Source organism: Podarcis gaigeae, assembly GCF_964106915.1.
Source record: "Podarcis gaigeae genome assembly, chromosome: 14".
Taxonomy (NCBI): Eukaryota; Metazoa; Chordata; class Lepidosauria; order Squamata; family Lacertidae; genus Podarcis; species Podarcis gaigeae.
The window spans coordinates 26,127,941-26,148,212 of record NC_139690.1 but is presented as its reverse complement, the minus strand read 5'-3'; the positions used below and the strand labels follow the sequence as shown (position 1 = coordinate 26,148,212).

Below are 20,272 nucleotides of genomic sequence, written 5' to 3'. Positions count from 1 at the left end.
ATACTTTGGAAGGCCACTCCTTTTGGATTTCACCAGCTTTTAAAGTAGGTCATCCCCCCCCCCCCCAGTTCCCAGTTTCTTTGACCATTTTTCCTTTGCTTGATTTGGGGGAAGGGGGAACAAGGAGAGAAATTAAATCCAAAGCATCTCACATTGCTGTGTTTAAGGGAGGCTTGTCACCTTTGCTGTGGCCAGATTCTTTTAACAGATTCAGTTTTCCTAGAGCACGAGACTCTATCAATCTCAGGGTCGTGGGTTTGAGCTGTATGTTGGGCAAAAGATTCCTGCATCGCTGGGGGTTGGACTAGATGACCCTCAGGGTCCCTTCCAACTCTACAATTCTATGATTCCGTTACTGCTGCACTGATCTGCGGGTGGCAGACAGACAAAAGGCAACCCACCTGCAACTGTTGGGACTTTCTGCCTACCATACAGTTGCCAATAGCTCAGGTGCCCTATCAGTGAAAAATGTGGTAACCAAAGATTATAAAGAGAGGCTTGGAGGGGGGGGGAGGACATTAGCTCAGTAGCAGAACGTCTGCTTTGCATGCAGAAGGTCCCACACAGTTTCAATCTCCAGAATCTCAAAGCAGGGCTAAGAATGCTCTTTGTCTGAAACCCCGAAGAGTCGCTGTCCCTGTACATCCCCAAGAGCGTTCCTGGGATCTTCTAGAGAAGCACTTGGCCCAGAAGCACAACTCATGCCAACAAGTCATTGTGCCTTCAGGGTGCAACCCTGTGGAACTTCCTCCCACCAGAAGTCAGAAAGGCCCAGTCCCTGCTGAGTTTCAAAAGCCTGGTTAGAACAATTTCATTTCAGGCGGCCTTTGCACCACAAACGCTTTTGTTCCAAAACATTCTGACGCTCTTTTTTGTTTCTGAGATTTTAGATTTGGGGAGTTTTGTTTGTGTTTGGGATTTTGTCAATCGTCTATTTTTGTTGTTGCAAGCCACACTTTGTGAGGCCTAAATGGCAGAAAGCAGGATTTAAAAGAAATGAATGAGATGGACTTGGCCTGCAGCAGCTTTTGAACATGTCGCGTGAAATCACAACAAGACACACAAGTCCAGGATTCCAGCAATGTGCAGGAAAAAAGAGAGATACTTACCCAGTGGCTTTTGCTCGTCATTTGGAGACAGCCGGGAGTAAGGAGGGGGTGGAGATTCTGAAAAGCAAGGAAGACACTGATTAACAACCCCTGGAAGTTTAGGTTACAGAAACATTTGCCCCCACACCAAGGAAGGAACCATTTGGCTGAACTTATGGTGGAAATCTCTCTCTCTCCTTGTTTTTATGGAGACACTGGGCACCATCACTCACTCTTAAAACCATAGGTAGGCAAACTAAGGCCCAGGGGCCGGATCCGCCCCAATTGCCTTTTAAATCCGGCCCGCGGATGGTCCAGGAATCAGCGTGTTTTTACATGAGTAGAATGTGTCCTTTTATTTAAAATGCATCTCTGGGTTATTTGTGGGATATAGGAATTTGTTCATTCCCCCCCCCAATATAGTCCAGCCCCCCAGGGACAGTGGACCGGCCCCCTGCTGAAAACGTTTGCTGATTCCTGCCTAAGACAAAGCATTCATAAGCACATACAAAGTATAGTTATTTAACAACACATTACCCCTCAAGGTGCTGGGTGTATGCTATAAAATGGGGAGAAGTGCTTTCATGGACCACAATGAACTAGAATTGGGTCTTAAGGAGGCCCCTGGCTGCAGTCCTTAATCCAATTTACTCTGCTGTAGTCCCATCAAAGACAAGGAGGGTACTCTGGCCAGGTTCACTGGGAATACGATTCACTTCGTGGCTAGCAAACTCCTGCTCCTAAAAAGGCACAAAACACCTGTTTGCTTGGGAATAAGAATCACTGCTTTTTCAAGTTCCAGAACTTCCTCATTAGGGCTGGCCGATATATCGTCCAAAACCCTGGTTTGAAGTTCACATCATGATAATTGTTTCATAATATTTTAGCTGGCAATATATCGCGAATCACAATGTGTGTAGGGGCTAGGTCAGGAATCCCCGGCCTTCAGCCCTCCAGATGTTTTGGACTACAATTCCCATCATCCCTGACCACTGGTCCTGTTAGCTAGGGATCATGGGAGTTGTGGGCCAAAACATCTGGAGGGCCACAGGTTGGGGATGCCTGGGCTAGCTGATAGCTGGTATTCAACATTGTGATAACTCACCAGCTAAACACTGCAATGTTATTTGGAGCTAAACCTCACAATATCACCTGCTAAATGCTGCCATCTACCACAATGTCTGAAATAAGGATAGAACTATACAGAGGCGAACAGGACAATGTCCTGGCAACTGCTACTACTTAGGGGTCTAAAACGGATAAATGACAATAGTACTAATAATCAAACACTCGGTTTCATCAGAAGGCATGCAAAAATGCATCCCAACAGGACTTTGGGTTTTGGGCTTGGCTACCAAATGGTGGTATACAGGACAATCCAAAGTACAGCGATGAGTCATAGTGAATACATATAATCTGGGGCTGCCAAACTGCCAGCAGGCCTACTAGGTGGCAGAAGCGGCAGTGGCAGAAACAGCAGCAGCAGCGACAACCTGCAAGGCGTGGTGAGACAATCAGTGGCAGCCTGCAAGTCCTCCTGGCGGTGATGGGAGTTGGTGGCAGTAGCAGTAGCAGCCTGCAAGGCCTCATGACAGCAGCACAGACAGTAGTAGCAGTTACCAGGATATTGTCCTGTTCGCCTCTGTGTATTTCCTTTCTTCTTTCAGATATTGTGATATACTGATATATCGTGATACTTAGCTGGTGATATATCGCGATACAGTGGTACCTCGGGTTACATACGCTTCAGGTTACATACTCTGCTAACTGAGAAATATTACCTCAGGTTAAGAACTTTGCTTCAGGATGAGAACAGAAATCGTGCGGCGGCAGCGCACCAGCAGCAGGAGGCCCCATTGGCTAAAGTGGTCTTCAGGTTAAGAACAGTTTCAGGTTAAGAATGGACCTCAGGAATGAATTAAGTACTTAACCCGAGGTACAACTGTACTGAAAACCCATTACTGTATTGTCCAGCCCTATTCCTTATCAGTGTACAATGAGAACTGAGTGTTTACTTGAAATTTCAGGGCAACTAACTCTCAACATTGGTGCTCCAAACAAGACTGCAAGCTGAGGGAACCAAACTATGGAAGGACATCAACACTTCAAATTTTTAAAAGAAATTTTCAACTAGTTTATTTCAATTTCAACTCATCCTACCAGCCCAAAGGAAATTATAGTTTTCAGAGGTGCCTGAAAATACCCTGTTCCAAGATCCAAAGGGTGAGAAATTATGGGGTTTCTCTAGGAGTCAAGAAAGTCATCTGTAGAGTTTTGACACTGCTGTGGAAAGAATCCAGAACAACACTGTCACATTTTTTTAAAAGTTGCATTTTGGGGGTTCTCTTTCTTGGGAGGTGTTCAACAACGGCTGCTTCCATCCGAAACCCTCGACACAAAGTCAGTGCACATTTGTTGCAAAGAACACGGTACTCCGTGTTCCAGTGATATTCGAGAGAATATTCGAGAGAAAGAAATTCCATCACTCCCTGTAGGAAAGATCCAAAGTGAATGGGGATTGCAAAACAAAGAGAATTAAGGAAATTAAGGAAAGCTGACTTGCCAAAAAAAGGGGGGGAGATTCCCCGCTCCCCTTGCAGGAACACAACAGAATTAAGAGAGAGAAAAGCGCGCACACAGAGAGAGAGACTCCCCTCAACCAAAGAACAAGATCTAGGATCCTTTTCCAAGTCAAGTTTCTTAGACAATTTAATTTCTACGTGAACTGAATTCTATAGTTAGGGCAACAGAAAATTCAGGTTCGTAGAGCTGGTTTTTCCTTCTCTTAAGGAGTTTCAACAGGAAGGCAGGTTTTGCTGCTTTTTTAAAAAATGGAAAAAACCCAACTTGCAATAATAATAAAAAACCCCAGAAGTTAGGAAAAGGGGCACTGCAGCTTTAAGAGAGGCAGTCAGATAAATTGCCAGTCAGGCTGGCGCCAGCAAAATGCAAACTGCATATTATCACCACTTCTTCACCTAAATAGCAAGAGGAGGGAACCTGCTAAGGAAAAGAAGGGAGGGAGGGAGGGGGGAAGGAAGGGGGTGCTTTTTAAGAACAACTTGAAACTGATCTCGGTTGAAAGGGGATAATGCCAGGCCAAAAGAAAAAGAGACTTGTGTGTTTGTGCGTTTCTCTTTAACTCCCATTTTCTTTTGCCTGAAGAAAACCAGTGATTTTCTATACATCCCCTCCAAAAAGGTCAAGTCTCCTTCGGCATTGCCGAAAGGGCAGTAATTTTGTGGATACGGTTACTACCACCGAAAACAAAAAATGCAATAACAGGCAAGGCAAAATTTGCCTTTCTAAAGAGAAGGAGCCTGCGATGAGTTAAGCATACTTCCTTGTGTGGCGGCTCTTACTCTTGTGCAAATTTACTTAGGGCTGTCTTGGGAAAACAAGTCCAAAGCCTGCTCAGCCTTTTCTTCCCACAGAGTTTTGCTTAATTTAACACGTGTTCGTGGAAGCCCCTTTGGGAATCAAACTCAAACAAAGTGGATCTATATATTTTTTTTAAATGCCACCAAGCTGTTTGTTTGCTTTTGCTGGTCTTGATTTCTACATTTCCAGCGCCTGCTGTCAGAGCAGAAGAATGAGATAAGGGAGAATCTTGGATCTCCTTCTTCCCAAATGCTTTGGTGAACGCTAACTATTCTCTGATGGAAGCAGAAATGGATAGTGGAGTTTGTGTGTTAATTTGGTCCAATGGCAACAGAAGGGGGGGAAAGGATCCTGGATGTTAAAAACAACAACAACAACAACACTGATGGGAACTGTACTTCAAAACATCTGGGGGGGGGGACCAGGTTGTAGAAGGCGCCATCCTGCCAAACTTTGTCTAACACGGCCCTTTTCAAAAACACACAGTAAGAATGCGCAGAAGATGGTGTTTAGGGATGAAGGGAGAAATCTCATTTGCACTACTCTGTATTAAGTTACTTCACCCTCCTGGCATCCTATAGACCCCATGGCCACAGGGAGTGAAGGGGGCCAGCCAAGGGAAGCCAGCCTCCCCCCCCCCAACCCCACCTCAAATTGCAACCCCTGATGCAAAACGTTAACCCCTTGCTGCCTGGAGCACACCATCCATTGACGTGCTCTGCTGGGATCAACAGGTGTTGCTGGTGTTAAGCGGTGGGGAAATCTGCACTCTCTTGATGCCTCAAGACTTCCACTAAAGGAAGCTGGGAGAACTGGGCAAAGGTGAGAAGTGAGGGTGACCACAGCCTGCTTCATCTGGGACACCCAGGAACCCACCCTGGGGTGCAGGTAAAAATATGGGCATAGGAAACGGCTTCAAACCAGTCAGACCACTGATCTGTCTAGCTCAGTACAGTGGTACCTCAGGTTAAGAACTTAATTAGTCCTGGAGGTCCGTTCTTAACCTGAAACTGTTCTTAACCTGAGGTACCACTTTAGCTAATGGGGCCTCCCACTGCTGCCACGCGATTTCTGTTCTCATCCTGAAGCAAAGTTCTTAAGCCAAGGTACTATTTCTGGGTTAGCAGAGTCTGTAACCTGAAGCGTCTGTAACCCGAGGTACCACTGTACTGTCTACTCTGACTGGCAGGGAATCACCAGGGTTACAAACATGGGCCTTTCCCAGTCCTACCTGGAGATAGCGAGGAGTGAACCTGAGACTTCCAGCCTGCTAAGCTAGTGTTCAGCCACTATGGTACAGACAGCCCACCTCACAACCCCTGAAGCAGAAGAATGGGTTACTGTCTCCTGCCTTGAAGAAAATTAATACCATGTTTTGTCTAGCTGATTGTCCAGATTTTCTATGATTTTTATTACATTTACATCCCATCCTTCCTCCAAGGAGCTCACGGTGATATATAGTGGTACCTCGGGTTAAGTACTTAATTCGTTCCGGAGGTCCATACTTAACCTGAAACTGTTCTTAACCTGAAGCACTACTTTAGCTAATGGGGCCTCCTGCTGCTGCCGCGCTGCCAGAGCACGATTTCTGTTCTCATCCTGAAGCAAAGTTCTTAACCTGAAGCACTATTTCTGGGTTAGCGGAGTCTGTAACCTGAAGCGTATGTAACCTGAGGTACCACTGTACATGGTTCTTGCAGTCATCCTCACAACAACTCTGCGAGGTAGGTTACACTGACAGATAGTGACTGGCCCAAGGTCACCCAGTGAGCTTCACAGGCAAAAGTGAATGTGAACCCCGGTCTCCCAGGTCCTATTCCAGCACCCCACTTGCACTCATTCTGCATTAGTGAGTGGCAAGAGGGTTCCCACACCTGGGGCTTCGCAGTTCCCACACAAGCACAGAAAAGGCGCAGAATTTGGGTCTGAATGCAGAATTCAGCACCCGTGTTTCTGGTCCTGAACACTCTGAAAATAATAATCATAAACAGCTCCATCCATTGCCATGTTATAATCCTCACGACAACCCTGTAGGGTAGGCCTCCATTTGCATTTTACAGTTCTGAGGCTGACAAGAGAAGAACTTGCCAGGTGCAGATTTCATAGCAGGAGGGATCTGAATGGAGACTGGATTCATTGGTTACACCAGCTTGAAAGTTTGTAGAGGACCATACCTGGGAAATGTCTGCAGCCAGGTGGGGGGCTGAACAGGATTCCCACCAGCTGTTTGGCACAGCATCTGCTTTGCATGCGGAAGGTTGCAGGTTCAATCCCCAACAGCATCTCCAGTTAGGACTGGGAGAGAACCCTTCCTTAGACCCTGGAGAGCCATTGCTGCCAATCAGTGCAGACAATATAGAGCTTGGTAGACGAATGTGTCTGATAGCTTCCCTATGTCGGGTCACAATTCCTTGTTTAGAGCCAGGCAATGAGTGGAGCATTGATCAGGGTGACAGTGATCTGGAGAGGGGAGGAAAACGGCCTGCTTCCCTGAGGTCAAATATCACTGTGAGCAACACCACTGTGACCAACATTACCTCTTGTCACACAGGGAAGGGTCCAGGAGAGCCCTCATCCCTAATACAACCATGAAGAAGTAGGCAGGCTTCGATTTTCACCATACATTTTTTGAGCTATTCTTACCCCTTGTGAAATACAGTGGTACCTCGGGTTAAGTACTTAATTCGTTCCAGAGGTCCGTTCTTAAACTGAAACTGTTCTTAAACTGAAGCACCACTTTAGCTAATGGGGCCTCCCATTGCTGCTGCACCGCCACCACACTATTTCTGTTCTCATCCTGAAACAAAGTTCTTAACCTGAGGTATTATTTCTGGGTTAGCGGAGTCTGTAACCTGAAGCGTATGTAACCTGAAGCGTATGTAACCTGAGGTACCACTGTAAACTTTGTCCCAGTTTTTGTAAAAAGGAGGTGAGGAGGTAGACCTGAATTGCACCACTTTAGAGTGGAGGTTTACCATACAAAACGATCCTTGCGTTTGGTTTACATGCAGAAGGTCCTAGGTTCAATCTCTCTAGGTAGGGCCGGAAATGTCCCTAACCTGAACCATGAAAAGCAGCTGCCAGTCAGTGTAGACAATACTGAACTAGATGGACCAATAGCCTGACCCAGCAGCAATTTTCTTTGTTCCTTAACAAAAAAACAGACTCCCTGGAGATACAAAGGAAGCCAAGACGGGAACTCTTTCCCCTGACATCTAGGGTTTTTTTGTGGGCAAGGAATCTTTTTTTTCAATCATGCAAGCCCCACCCTGCAATCTGAGGAGGGACAACTCTTACCAAGCTCATCAGCTGCTTGTGAGAACTAAGTCTCCCTTGCAACCGGATAACCAATGCCGATTTCATTCGTCACTTTGAATACGGCCACTGAGTGGCAAGATATGCATTTCATACATGCAATAACTATAAGTAACATATAAAGTTTAAACTCAGCAAACAGGTTTCCAGTGCAGCCTTTGATCCAGGGAGATGATGCAGCTTTCTAAGTGGGCCAAGAATCAGGTGTCCTGTGCGTGCGCATGTGAATGGGCGACCCAGGGACTTTTTCATCTATTCAGATACAAGGCTTCACACGAAATCTGCCCGAGTCAGCAAATGCACAGCAAAGATGCATGAATCAGAGAAGTCAAGGGATGCACATGCATGTGTGAAACAGCCCTTGCTCAGACAATGCTTGACATCAGTCTTCAGCAAAAGCAAACCCTTGAGGCAGACAGAGCACAGAACAAACACTACACTAGGGTGCTATTCAATAAAGGCCTGTGTTTTAGTACGGCATTACCACCTGCTGTCCGACACATCTGGTTTTAGACATGCATAAAGTAAAGCAACGGGACGCGGGTGGCGCTGTGGGTTAAAACCTCAGCGCCTAGGACTTGCCGATCGAAAGGTCGGTGGTTCGAATCCCCGCGGCGGGGTGCACTCCTGTCGCTCGGTCCCAGCGCCTGCCAACCTAGCAGTTCGAAAGCACCCTCAGGTGCAAGTAGATAAATAGGGACCGCTTACTAGCGGGAAGGTAAACGGCGTTCCGTGTGCTGCGCTGGCTCGCCAGATGCAGCTTGTCACGCTGGCCACATGACCCGGAAGTGTCTGCGGACAGCGCTGGCTCCCCGCCTTTAGAGTGAGATGAGAGCACAACCCTAGAGTCTGTCAAGACTGGCCCGTACGGGCAGGGGTACCTTTACCTTTACCTTTAAAGTAAAGCAAAGCAGTATTTTAATTTAAGAAAACAAGAATGTGCCAAATGTGTCTCTGTGTGTGTATAATAATATATAAGAGATCCCTGTGTATATAAATAGATCCTGAGTGCTTTCCCTAATTTAAGCTACGATCTATTCCAAAAGAGGGAGGAATTGAAATATGAGCAAAGGTGCTCTGTTGCCAGTTTTGCTTTGCTCCAGGGCTTTTTGGCTGGTAGACCTTAAAGCATCTCTGCATTTATATATATATTTTTAAAAGCCCCAGCTAGCATGGCCAATGGTCAGGGATGGTGGGAGTTGTAGGTGAAAACATCTGGAACATTGAGCCCAACCCACTTCCCTCCTTGGTACTCACAACAGGAGGAACCAACCACAATCCCTGGCTTTAGTGTGATGGCAGAACTTGGGACCGTTGTTTGTTGTACCCCAGGCAAACCATAATGATAAACCAAAGTTTGCTCTCGTCATACCAGTCATGGTTTACTTGAGCTAAACAAACTATGATCCCTGTGAGAAGAGGATGCTGGACTAGATGGGCCATTGGCCTGATCCTGCAGGCTCTTCATATGCTCTTACAGTTCAGATGTAGTTTCACGAATGATGCTTTGTTTCCTTCCAACATAAATGGGGAGGATCAGAGCGGGCACAATGTTCTTGTGTAAACCAAGGTTTCCAGCTAAACATGATGTGTCACCTTGGCCACCATCTTCAGCTGGCCTTTTCCCCTAGTAACGTGTTTGGCATCGTTGAAGTGGATTGTCCTCCTATATTCTCAAGGAGCGTCTCCACCCCCATTGTTCAGCCCGGACACTGAGGTCCAGCACCGAGGGCCTTCTGGCAGTTCCCTCACTGCGAGAAGTGAGGTTATAGAGAACCAGGCAGAGGGTCTTTTTGGTAGTGGCACCTGCCCTGTGCAACGCCCTCCCAGCAGATGTCAAGGCAATAAACAACTATTTTACTTTTAAAAGACAACTGAAGGCGGCCCTGTTTAGGGAAGTTTTTAATGTCTGATGCTGTATTGTTTTTAATATTTGGTTGGAAGCAGCCCGGAGTGGCTGGGGAAACCCAGCCAGATGGGTAGGGTATAAATATTAAATTATTATTATTATTATTATTATTATTATTATTATTATTACGCTGGCCACCAACATGGATGGCTTTAAAAGAGGATTAGACAAATTCATGGAGTTTGAGGCTATCAGTGAATGTCAAAGGTAGTTTGCCTCTGTATGCCACTTGCTGGAATCACAGATGGGGAGAATGCTGTTGTGGGCTTTCCATAGGTATCTGGTTGGCCACTGTGACAGCAAGATGCTATGTTAGATGGGCCTCTGGCCTGATCCAACAGGGCTATACTTATGTTTTTATCTCTCACTCTCAAAAGTTGGGATACGGGCCTGGGCACAGCATGACGTCTCTGGCTTAAATTCTTTAACTATGTTGGACCAAAAATACTCTAACCAGTGCGCTTTCCACACTGCGCCTGTCAAAATTGCACAACAGCCCTGTCAACACTGAAAAGGAAAATCAGTTCAACTTCCAAGGGCCGAGCACCAAACATCAACAGATCTGGTCCACACAGAACCTGCAAGCTGCTCTGCTCTGGTAGTAAATAGCCACTTGCCACAGGTGGTGCAATAAATAAGGACCACTTCACTTGGTTTCTCTACACTGGATCACCCTCAGCTGGAATACTGGAAGCTGAAGATGCCCACTGACTTCCGCAAGCCTCTGGCGACATTTTACAGTTCTCTTGAGGGCCCCTGGAACTCTGATGGTACATCCACACATGCCGGTTGTTTTATCTGATGCCTGCAGTTTCTAAGTGAACCAGGTCTTGATGAGTGGCAGTGGGATATGTCCACCAACTTGGTATGGGAAGCCCTGGGTCTGAGGGGAACAGGAAGCTCCTGTGATGCTTCCTTCACGGATGCAGGCCACCGTTGGTTGCTGCAGTTTTCAAGTGCAGGACATGCACATGTGAATCAGCCCTAGGGTGGGAAGGCGGAGGGGTCTCTGGTTCCATGCATTTGCGTGAACCATCACCATTCCAAACCTATCATCCCCAAAGTGGCCTGCAACTTGTACTGCTCATGCAGTGGACAAAATAAGTTAGGATCAACATTCCTGGCTTAAGAAGGAAATGGCTAGAAGTTGTTAACCATAAACAGAGAGGTACTGTGTGGCTCTAGGCGTCCTGGAGGTCACACCCTATGACTTCAACACGATGCACCATAATCCCAGAATCCATTCTGCACATGCTCAGATATGCAGGGAAGGGCTGTAGCTCAGTGATAAAGTATCTGCTTTGCATGCAGGTCCAAGGTTAAATCTCCAGGTAGGGCAGGGGAAAAGATTCTGGCCTGAAATCATGGAGAACCACTGCCAGCCAGTGTAGACAGTAGTGAGCTAGATGAACCAGTTTGCGATGTTCATTCCTATGCTGCTACGATTAGCTACATGTACAAGATTATCACTAGACATGGCACTTTGCAGAGTTTCTCACACACAAAAATTCAGGTCCTTGCCCCAAGGAGGTTCCCATCATGTCACATGTGCCAAGCCTGAGATCTGGCACTGAAAACTTGTTTTCAAAGCAGGCTGAGCGCCTCTCAAATAAACAGGGTGATAAAGAGATACAAAGGCACCAGAATTCTGCAGCACCTTCCAAGACTAACAAAGATTGTTGTGCACCAACTTCCACAGGACAGTCGTTACATCTGGCAGTTTGAGCTGACAGCCGTTGTCATGCTCTCCAAATGCTGTCAGACCCAAATTCCAATCATCCCTGACCACTGGCCATGCTGGTTGGGAGATGTAGTTCGACAACCATAGCCCTATGAAAGGGCTGGAGCTCAGGGGTAGAACACCTGTTTTGCATGCAGAAGGTTCCAGGCCCAATCCCTGGCATCTCCAGGAAGCCAGGTGTTGTTGGACAACAGCTCTCATCATCCCTGGCCACTGGAACTGATGGGAGTTGTAGTACACCAGCATCTGGAGGGGACCACATGGGCTACACTGAGGCAGATGGACACAAGTCTAACTCAGAAGAAGGGAGCTTCCTATGTACATCTGAAGGGCATCCAATTGGTTATCCGTGCCAAACTACATCTGCTCACCTTTGAGATGCCTCCTATGGCAAACTATTCTGGAAGTTGCTTCTGCCACTCCAGGCAAACTTTTACACTTGCAAAAACATCATTCCCTCTTGGTTCAGACCAAAGATTCATCTGACTTAGAGATGGGGAACCGCTGGTCTTGCAGACACTGTTCAACTGCAGATCCTGTGATCCATGGGAGCGGGGAACCCAACAGCGTCTAAGGGCCACAGGTCTCCTATCTCTGATCTAGGCCAGCATTATGGATCCCATAATGCAGCAGTCCCCTTGATTTCAGCCACACAGGTGATAAGATTCTCCCCATGTCGTTTGCCCCCAGCAACTGAAGTCAGAAATACAATGGCTCTATCTATAGTGGTCCTATTCAGCCACCATGGTCAAAGTGAGAGAATTTCCACCAAGATGCCTGTGCATGTTGATTTTCAGCACTGAATACTTCAAATGGGAGGGGGTGTAACTGTGGATCCTTTATGAAGATGCACCTTCCCCAATACTCGAGTCCCCCTCCCTGAACTGCCTCAGGACATCCCAGCTGCCCAGCCCTCCCGCGCCCCAGGGGGCCCCGAGGCAATCGACGTGCTACTAACCTGGCCCGCACAGCCTGCTGAAGTGATAGGGGTTGCAGCACACCGTGGGGCCGTCGGGGAGGCCGAAGCTGCCGCACTCGCACAGGGGCTTCAGCTCGGCCGGGTGCTGGAGGTCCGGCCAGCGGAAGAGCTTCCCCAGCAGGAGGTGCGGAGGAGCCGCTTGACCGCCCAGGCGCACCTCGGCGCGGGAGACAAGGACACAGTCACTGGGCATCCCGCCTCGGGACTCGACGGCTTCGAGGAGACTGTCGAGGGAGCGCTCCTTGAGGCGCTTCAGGAGTGAGTACGTGACGGCCTTGAGCTCCTGCTCCAGCAGAGAGAGCCTGGAGCGCCCTTCCCGGGCTGGCAGCTCCCGGGGCCGGGGCGAGACGGCGTCAACGTCGGCGTCCCTCTCCTTGAAGAGGCAGCAGGTGACGGTCATGCCGTCGCTCTCCTGCGCCCACCACGGGCTGTCCCTTTCGAGGCCGCCGTCGGAGCCGCCATCCTCGGCGTCCTCCCGCGCTGCTGCTGCTGCTACGGCCGCTGCCTCCTCTTCCACCTCGGGGGACGCCGGAGGGTCGCCCTCGCCGTGCGCCATGGACCTCTCCAAAGCGCACGGCTCCTCGACGGCGCCTCCGCCGGTCACCGCTCGCCTGCCGCTCGCAGGGGGCTTCTCCGGGCTCCTGCCGTCGCTGCCCCCTCTCTCATGGCTCTTCCTGAGGCTGCCGGTGCTACTGCCGGTGGAGCCGCCGCCACCACCATCTCCTCCTCCTCCCCCTCCTCCGACGCCTTCTCTGTCGGGGAGGACCCGGCTTCTCCAAAGTCGCCGCACAAGCCCTGCCCGTTTGGACCTGAACATACGCTTCGCCCGGCCGCGGAGCTGCTGGCCTTTCCTGGCTCCGGGTCAGATCCTCCCAAACGAGGGCCGCATGAAGGAGACCCAGCAACGACGGCAGCGGCGCCGGCGCCCGGAGCAACCGCGGGGGCTCCTCGCCCGCCCGGCCCAGCCACTCGCCCAGAAGCGCCGGCCGGGCAGCCACATGGGGGAAGGAGGCAGCAATGGCATAGAGCGGAGCCCCGCAGGCCGGCGTCCTGGCGAGCGGGGGATCCGCCGCAGCCCGCCCCCTCGGCCCTACATGGAGCCCCGAGAGCCAGGAGGGGACGGGGAAGGCTTGCCGGCCCCCCTCCTTGCGAGGGAGCCCTTCCACGAACAAGCGCGCAAGCAAACAAAACAACAAAACTCCCCCAGGCTTTTTCCTTTTCGCCCTGGCAAACCCTCGACGCCGCGGTCCTTCCTTTGCGTCTGGCTGGGGCGCCTTTTAAAAAGTTGCCCCGACGCCTTCCCAAGTTAGAGGCTGGCCGCCCCCCGGGGCAAGGAGCAGGCTGGCGGCGCCGCGCATGGCTTGGCTCAGTACTCAAGATCCCAGCCCGAGAGAAACGCGGCGGCGGCGGCAGGAGAGGCAGCAGCAGCAGCACTGCAGCAGCCGCATGAGAAGAAGCGCCGTCGTCGCCGCCGCCGCTCGGGGAGAAAAGGCGCCCCAAATCCTCCTCGGCGGTCCGGAGCAGCCTCAGCAAATCCACGCCAAGCGAAGCCCTCGGTGCTTGCAGAAGGGCCGGCGAGGCTCCTGGGGGCAGAGGCGTCCACCCAGGGTAGAGCCCCCCCGACTTCACTCCTCCTCCTTCTTCCGCCCCCCGGGCTTGGGGGGCCGCCGAGATCTGCCTCCCGAGCAGCGGAGACCCTCGTCGCCTCTCCCTCCCTCTCTCTGTCCCCCCCACTTCTTCCCTCTCTCTCTTTTTTGTTCTTCTAAAACACACACGCAGGGCCCCCTAGGAGAGCGCTGGAGTCATTGGCTCCCTCCCATCATGTGCCAGTCTAGACACTTTGGCGGCGCGGAGCTGCACTGATGGTTGCGCAAACAAGGTTTCAAGTTTCTTAACTCTTAAAGGAAAACGCCTCCCGGTTCTCGCTCGCCTCTCCTGGCTTCTCGCTCCCCCTCCGCTCTCTCCCTCCGCGCTTCTGGTTTTCGGGCACCCTCTTGGCCCCCACCCCTAAAATAATAATTAAGGGAAGGGAAGGAGCTTCTGTGAGGAAGACGATTCGCAAAAGAACTAATAAGAACAACAATAATAAAAAGAGGCTGGGGAATGGGAACGAATTATAATAAGTTCTCGTGCCCTTTTGCTTCCTATCTGCTGTGTGCAAATGGCCAAAGCGTTTATTTGTTTATTGGAGGCATTTTTTTATCCCGCCTCCTCCAAGGAGCTCCAGGTGGGGTCCACGGGTCTCCCCCTCCTCATTTCATCCCACAACAACAACAACAACCCTGTGAGGTAGCTTAGTGGGCCAAGAGGCAGTGATTCTAGAATAGCCTCTTTCATTCAATAATAATATTGATAATAATAATATTAATGAATTGGCTAATCTACAGCAAGTCTTCATTGAGCTCCTGCATTTGAAGCTCCAAAGAATGTTCATCCTTTTTCAATAAATCCCATGGTGATGAATGAGACCTAGTCCCAAGTAAGCATGCAAAATTAATAACCTCAGTGGGAGTTAACTTCTGGGGAGACCTGCCTGAGATCAGGCTACAAGCGCACTAAGTGGGTGTCTACTGGGGTGGGGAATCTGCTCCCATCAGTCCCTTCTGGACTTTTGTTCTGCTCATGCTCTCAAGTTCAGTATGTCAGTTGTGGCAACTCAATTCCCTGTCAGACTGAGGCTTAACTTTCAGTAGGTACCAGTATAAATGTTATTATTTTGTGCACCCTTGGTTCAGTTCCTTTTGTGGAGGAAATGCCCACACTGCCCTAATTCCAGCACTGGTGGGAGTTGTAGTTCAGTAAGATCTGGAAGGCTGCAAGTTCTGCATCCTTGGGACACAGCCTTCAAGGCTGCCCAAAACATTGAAGCTGCATGGCAGGTTCTGGGAAACATATACTTCAGGAAGAAAGTGTGCAGATTTGCAAGGGATGCTGGGGTATAGCTTCCAAATTGCATTTTCCTGCATTGGATCCCAGCCACTGCACACTGCAAGGCAGGGACCCTGACACATACCTCTTGGGTTGCAAACTCCACTGCCCCCCCCCCCCCAAGCAGCATCACCTTGTGATGTAGGTGGCTGTTCGTCCCATTTTAACACAGGGGGGAAATTAGCATCTCACATAGGTTTGGCTGGGATGTTGAGGCTGCAGTAGGGCAACCTTTTACCCATTGGTTACCTGCAGTTTAGGGCAAGTTTCTACACTACACTTGATCTTAGCAAAAAGGCCAAGAAGCAAGTTTCATTCATAAGGAAAGTGCTGGGACAGAAAATAAATGCCTGCTTGGAAATTGGGTGCAAACAGTTCAGAAGGAATCTGAATCCCCATTGCAGAAGTGGATGCAACTTAGCAAAAGTCCAAGAAGAGCAGGGGATAAAGCTAAACATGGCTGCCACATTTGGAATCACCATTTGCTTTAAAAGAACAGAAGGGCTGAAGCTCAGAGATAGAGCATATGCCTTGCAAAAGAAGATCTCCCGTTTTACTCCCCGGCATCTTGAGGTATGGCTGACAGAAACCCCTGCCTGAAACCCTGAAGAGGTGAGCTGCTGCCAGTCAGTGTAGACAATACTGAGCTAGGTGGACCAATGGCCTGACTCAGTATTAGGCCGCTTCCTGTGTTTGTTACCTGATAAAGACTATGGAAGGGCATTTCTGTCCTCCAAGAATCACACCCTCAGTTCAACTCCCTAGATCTCCCTGGGACACACACATCACAACACCACACCCCTTGTTTTGCAAAGACTCATCCGCACACCCCAAACTGCCCTGCAGCAGTGTACAGTGGCTGCAGTTCTCCCTGTGCTTCATCTCATTAATGCAGGGTTGCTGTATGTTTTTTAATAGCAGCACCCACAACATATCATTTCAAAGATTGCATTTTGTTTTGTTTTTTTAAAAGTCTGCTCCACGAGGCCCATCTTCATAAAAAGTGAGGCCCTGGATTGCATAAAACGAGAAGCTAAAGGGCACTATCACCAATGTCCTGTAGCACAAAGTGTAAGTACAGAAATAATCTCAAAATGCAAATTTGGGGGGTTAGATGGCTCCAGAAAGGAGTTGCTTTCGCTTTGTCCGGTGTGTTTTGTTTTTGAAGCTGTTACCTTGTTTGGATGTAAACTCTCCCAAGCCCAACCCTGCTTCACTCTGGACCCAGGACAGAAGTGTCTGCCGCATTGTTGGGGCTAAATAATGCTGGACAGTGCTCATATTATGCAACAGGGCTTGGTTTTTCCAAGATTATCTGATATGCACAGAATAGTCTTATCAAACGCATTGGGGATATTTGCTGTATAAACACACATACATTTCTTTCTGTTTGTTGTGTCCTCCTTAGTTTATTATATAAAATAAAAAAATTGTTATTGTATAAATTTCTCAAATGCCAAAGAAATTGTGGGTTTGCAGGAGACCCAAGCATTGTACTTTCAGAGGTGGTCAGGACCAGATGGGTTTCCAGGAGAATCCTCAAGTCTTGCTTGTGAAATTTGCAGAGATATTCAATTAGTTGCTGGGTATGTGGACTTTTTATCTTATTCATTCATTCATTCCTCCATCATATCTTGCAAAGTTGTTCTACAATTGTACGAGTATGGAAGAGAGAGAAAGGATGAGGTCTTGAAATCTCTGGATGGGCTGACACTTCTCCCCCCTTCTGCTCCCTAGCTTCCAATACCAGGGTAGCCAACTGACCATGATGACCACAAATACCTGCTCCTGTCAGCGGGCTTTGCAGAAAGCAGGCAGTGAAGCCTTTCACAGTATTCAGATAAACTGTTCTTTTAAGGCACAGGAACAGGACCCAGCAAAACATATTTGGCAACGCCATTCAGCATCAGCAATTACCCTAAGCAAGTGAAGATATTTCCTGGCTTGTCTATAAGCGTGCTGGGAATCGCTTCGCCTGCTTTATTTATCCCGCCCCGCCCCCCGCCGCCCCGCCTGGCTGCTGTTCAATACAGAGGAGTAGGGCCAAGGCAGGCAAGTTGGCAACCCCCTGCCAAAGGGTAGGCTTTGGAAAGACATTCTCCTCCGGCGCGCCAAGGGTTAACGCGCCTCTCCTCCGCCGGAGTCAGAGAGGCTGGGCCACGCCTCCGGGATGTATTAACTTGTTCAGGGTGGCAAAAGTTCAGGCTCCGAAAGCCCTGGTTGGCCTTTGGCAGAGGAACACCCCGCCTCCGCAGCGCGTCCATTGGCTCTGCTGGCCGGGGGGGTCTCCGCCTCCTCCAGATCACAGATTGTCCCTGAATGAAATAAATTCCGTTGCTCTCATTGGCTGCTCGCCGCAATATTTATGCAACATTCCTTTCTCTCCCTGTCGGCCGCTGTTTTGAATGAAGTGGCTGCGCAGGCAGCCGAGGCAGTGCCGCCCTGCGCGGCTCAGCTTTTGCCTGCGTGGGGCTTACTCCCAAGTAAAGCGACCCGAGCAGCGATGCGGCCCGAGCCTCCGTGCACGTTTACGCTGCAGGAGAAGAGGCGTTTTGAGAAAGGCCATAGCTCAGCGGTAGAGCAGTTGCCTTGCATGCTGCTGAAATCCTGCTACTCCGTGCAAACAATACTGAGCTAGATAGACCCTTGGTCAGACTGTATAAGATCATTTCCGTGCATAGGATCAAACCCCTGTTCCATGCCCTTCAGGCAGAGTTCCCGAAATTCCTGACAGATGAGCCCTACCTTTTTTTTTTAAAAAAAGTCTGATGATTCCTCCACCCTAATATAAAAACAACTGTATTCCTTTGTGGGTGGGTAGATTTACCCAATCCCCCAAAGAGCGTAACCACCAGAGCCGGCCCACCCGTGAGGAGAGTGGGTGTCTACTGGCTGCGGAAGTGGTGGGAGCGGGGATGGCACATCTGAAAGAGTTGTTGATCAGGGATTGGGAGATGTGTCTCGACCAGCAACTCATTCAGAGATGTAGTGGGAAGTTGCCTCTTCTGAGGTTGAGTGATTCTGTTGCAACCCTGCAATGGGAGCAGTTGGATAATTCAATCGCATGGCAGAATGATTTCCCCCACCCCAAATGTGGACTGAAGCAAGCAAGGCTAGAGTAGGGAATCATGGAGAGAGGCTGGAGACAGCCTCCTCTCTGTTTGGCTGCTTTGGATTTTCATTAATTGGGTAGCACAATCAATGTATAACTTGAGATTAGGGTGAATTAGGCACTGGAGATTTAGGGTGAATTAGTACCATTTATGTTTTTTGACAGATACGCAAACAAAGCATAGTACAGTGGTACCTCGGGTTAAGTACTTAATTTTTTCCGGAGGTCCGTTCTTAACCTCAAACTGTTCTTAACCTGAAGCACCATTTTAGCTAATGGGGCCTCCTGCTGCTGCTGCTGCGCCGCCAAGCACAATTTCTGTTCTCATCCTGAAGCAAAGTTCTTAACCTGAAGCACTATTTCTGGGTTAGCGGAGTCTGTAACCTGAAGCGTATGTAACCTGAAGCGTATGTAACCTGAGGTACCACTGTACAAAGAAATAAGCACTGGCAACAGGTAGCACAACCAGTGATCCTGCCTCAGTTTTCCAGAAAGTCACTTTTCTACACATGCACCCAGTGCTTTTCCCCCCTAAAAAAATGTTTAGGGGTACTCTCACTTTGACTTAAGAAAACCACCATTTTATAGTTCAAATCGGGGAAAATAAATACAGTAAATGGACAAAGTACATAGATTCACAAAATGTTTAGGGGTATGCATCCCCCCCCCAAAAAAACACTACATGTAGTTCAGTGTTCCACACCAGTTTTACTCTTTACAAAGATCTATGTCCACCTCTCTAAACTTAAACTGCAAAACTGTTTCCTATTTCACTAACTGAAGGGTCTAAACTTCCTAAACTCTGAGGGGACAGTGCTTTCCAAAGGCTGGAAAGAGATTCCCAGCTATCAAGATACATCACAGTTCTTTTGTTGAAATCTGAAATCAGCTGCTCATTCAGATTAATTAGACAGCCAAAACCCAAACCACCAATTTACACTTCAACCACCCTCTGTTTAAAATTGGTTCCAGCTGAGAACTACAGCTTTGTAGAACTACAGCTTTGTGGAGAACTACAGCTTTGTAAATGTATGATAAATATCAGTGATACATCGAATTACTAAACTGCAATTTAGTAATCTATTGTAATGACTATGCAGGGATAATCAACATGGTGCATTCCAGAAGGGTGCACTCCCATCACCCCTGACCATTGGCCATGCTGGCTGGGGCTGATGGGAGCTGGAGTCTACAACATCTGGATGGCGATCCCTGGGCTACAGCTTTTGTCTATGTGAGATGGGCAAGTTCTGCATTACCATCTCTGCTCGCTAGGAGGTAGATGAGCAGCTCATCCTCATACAATGTTTTTGAGGAATCCTCGAAATGTGTTTTAAAACCTTTGATACAAATGTCTTTTTCTAAACAACAACTACAACCATCCCAAACTAAATTTGATACTTAAAGCCATCAAGGCTTGCATAAAATTTAAGCAATTTGTTCCACACAAGCAACAGGGAAATCAAACACTTGATTTTCGCCTCCCTCAGTTGTGTAACATTTTGTACTATTGATTATAAGATTCTATCAGACACTTGAGCAACAGACATTGACGGTTTCCTTTGCAAGACTTCCCTTAAAAACCAGAAATACAAGCTAGTGTTACAGAAGTAGAAATAGCTTGCCTAATTAAAAAAAAAACAATGTTATATCAATAACTTGACATATTTCCTGGCAGCACTTTAAAGACTCGTGAGCTGATTTTCTTTCATTTTTAAAATCAAACTTGAGACACACACATAGGAAGAAGACATGCCAGAACTAGCTATCCACATAAAATTGGTTTGTTAAGTTAAATTTATATCCCACCCTTCCTCCC

At 48.5% G+C, this 20,272-nt stretch overlaps 1 protein-coding gene across 1 annotated transcript in view; it reads right to left on the bottom strand.

Annotated features, from left to right (window-relative positions):
• SMAD6 (SMAD family member 6) overlaps window positions 1-14,280 on the bottom strand; it is a 57,486-nt gene extending 43,206 nt beyond the window's left edge. The window contains exons 1-2 of the mRNA XM_083713199.1: window positions 12,393-14,280; window positions 1,110-1,166 (exon numbers count right to left, since the gene is read on the bottom strand). Coding sequence (XP_083569325.1) covers window positions 1,110-1,166; window positions 12,393-13,230 — 895 coding nt within the window. The 5' untranslated portion in view covers window positions 13,231-14,280. The remainder of the gene's footprint in view (window positions 1-1,109; window positions 1,167-12,392) is intronic.
• Between the last annotated feature and the right edge of the window lie 5,992 nt (window positions 14,281-20,272).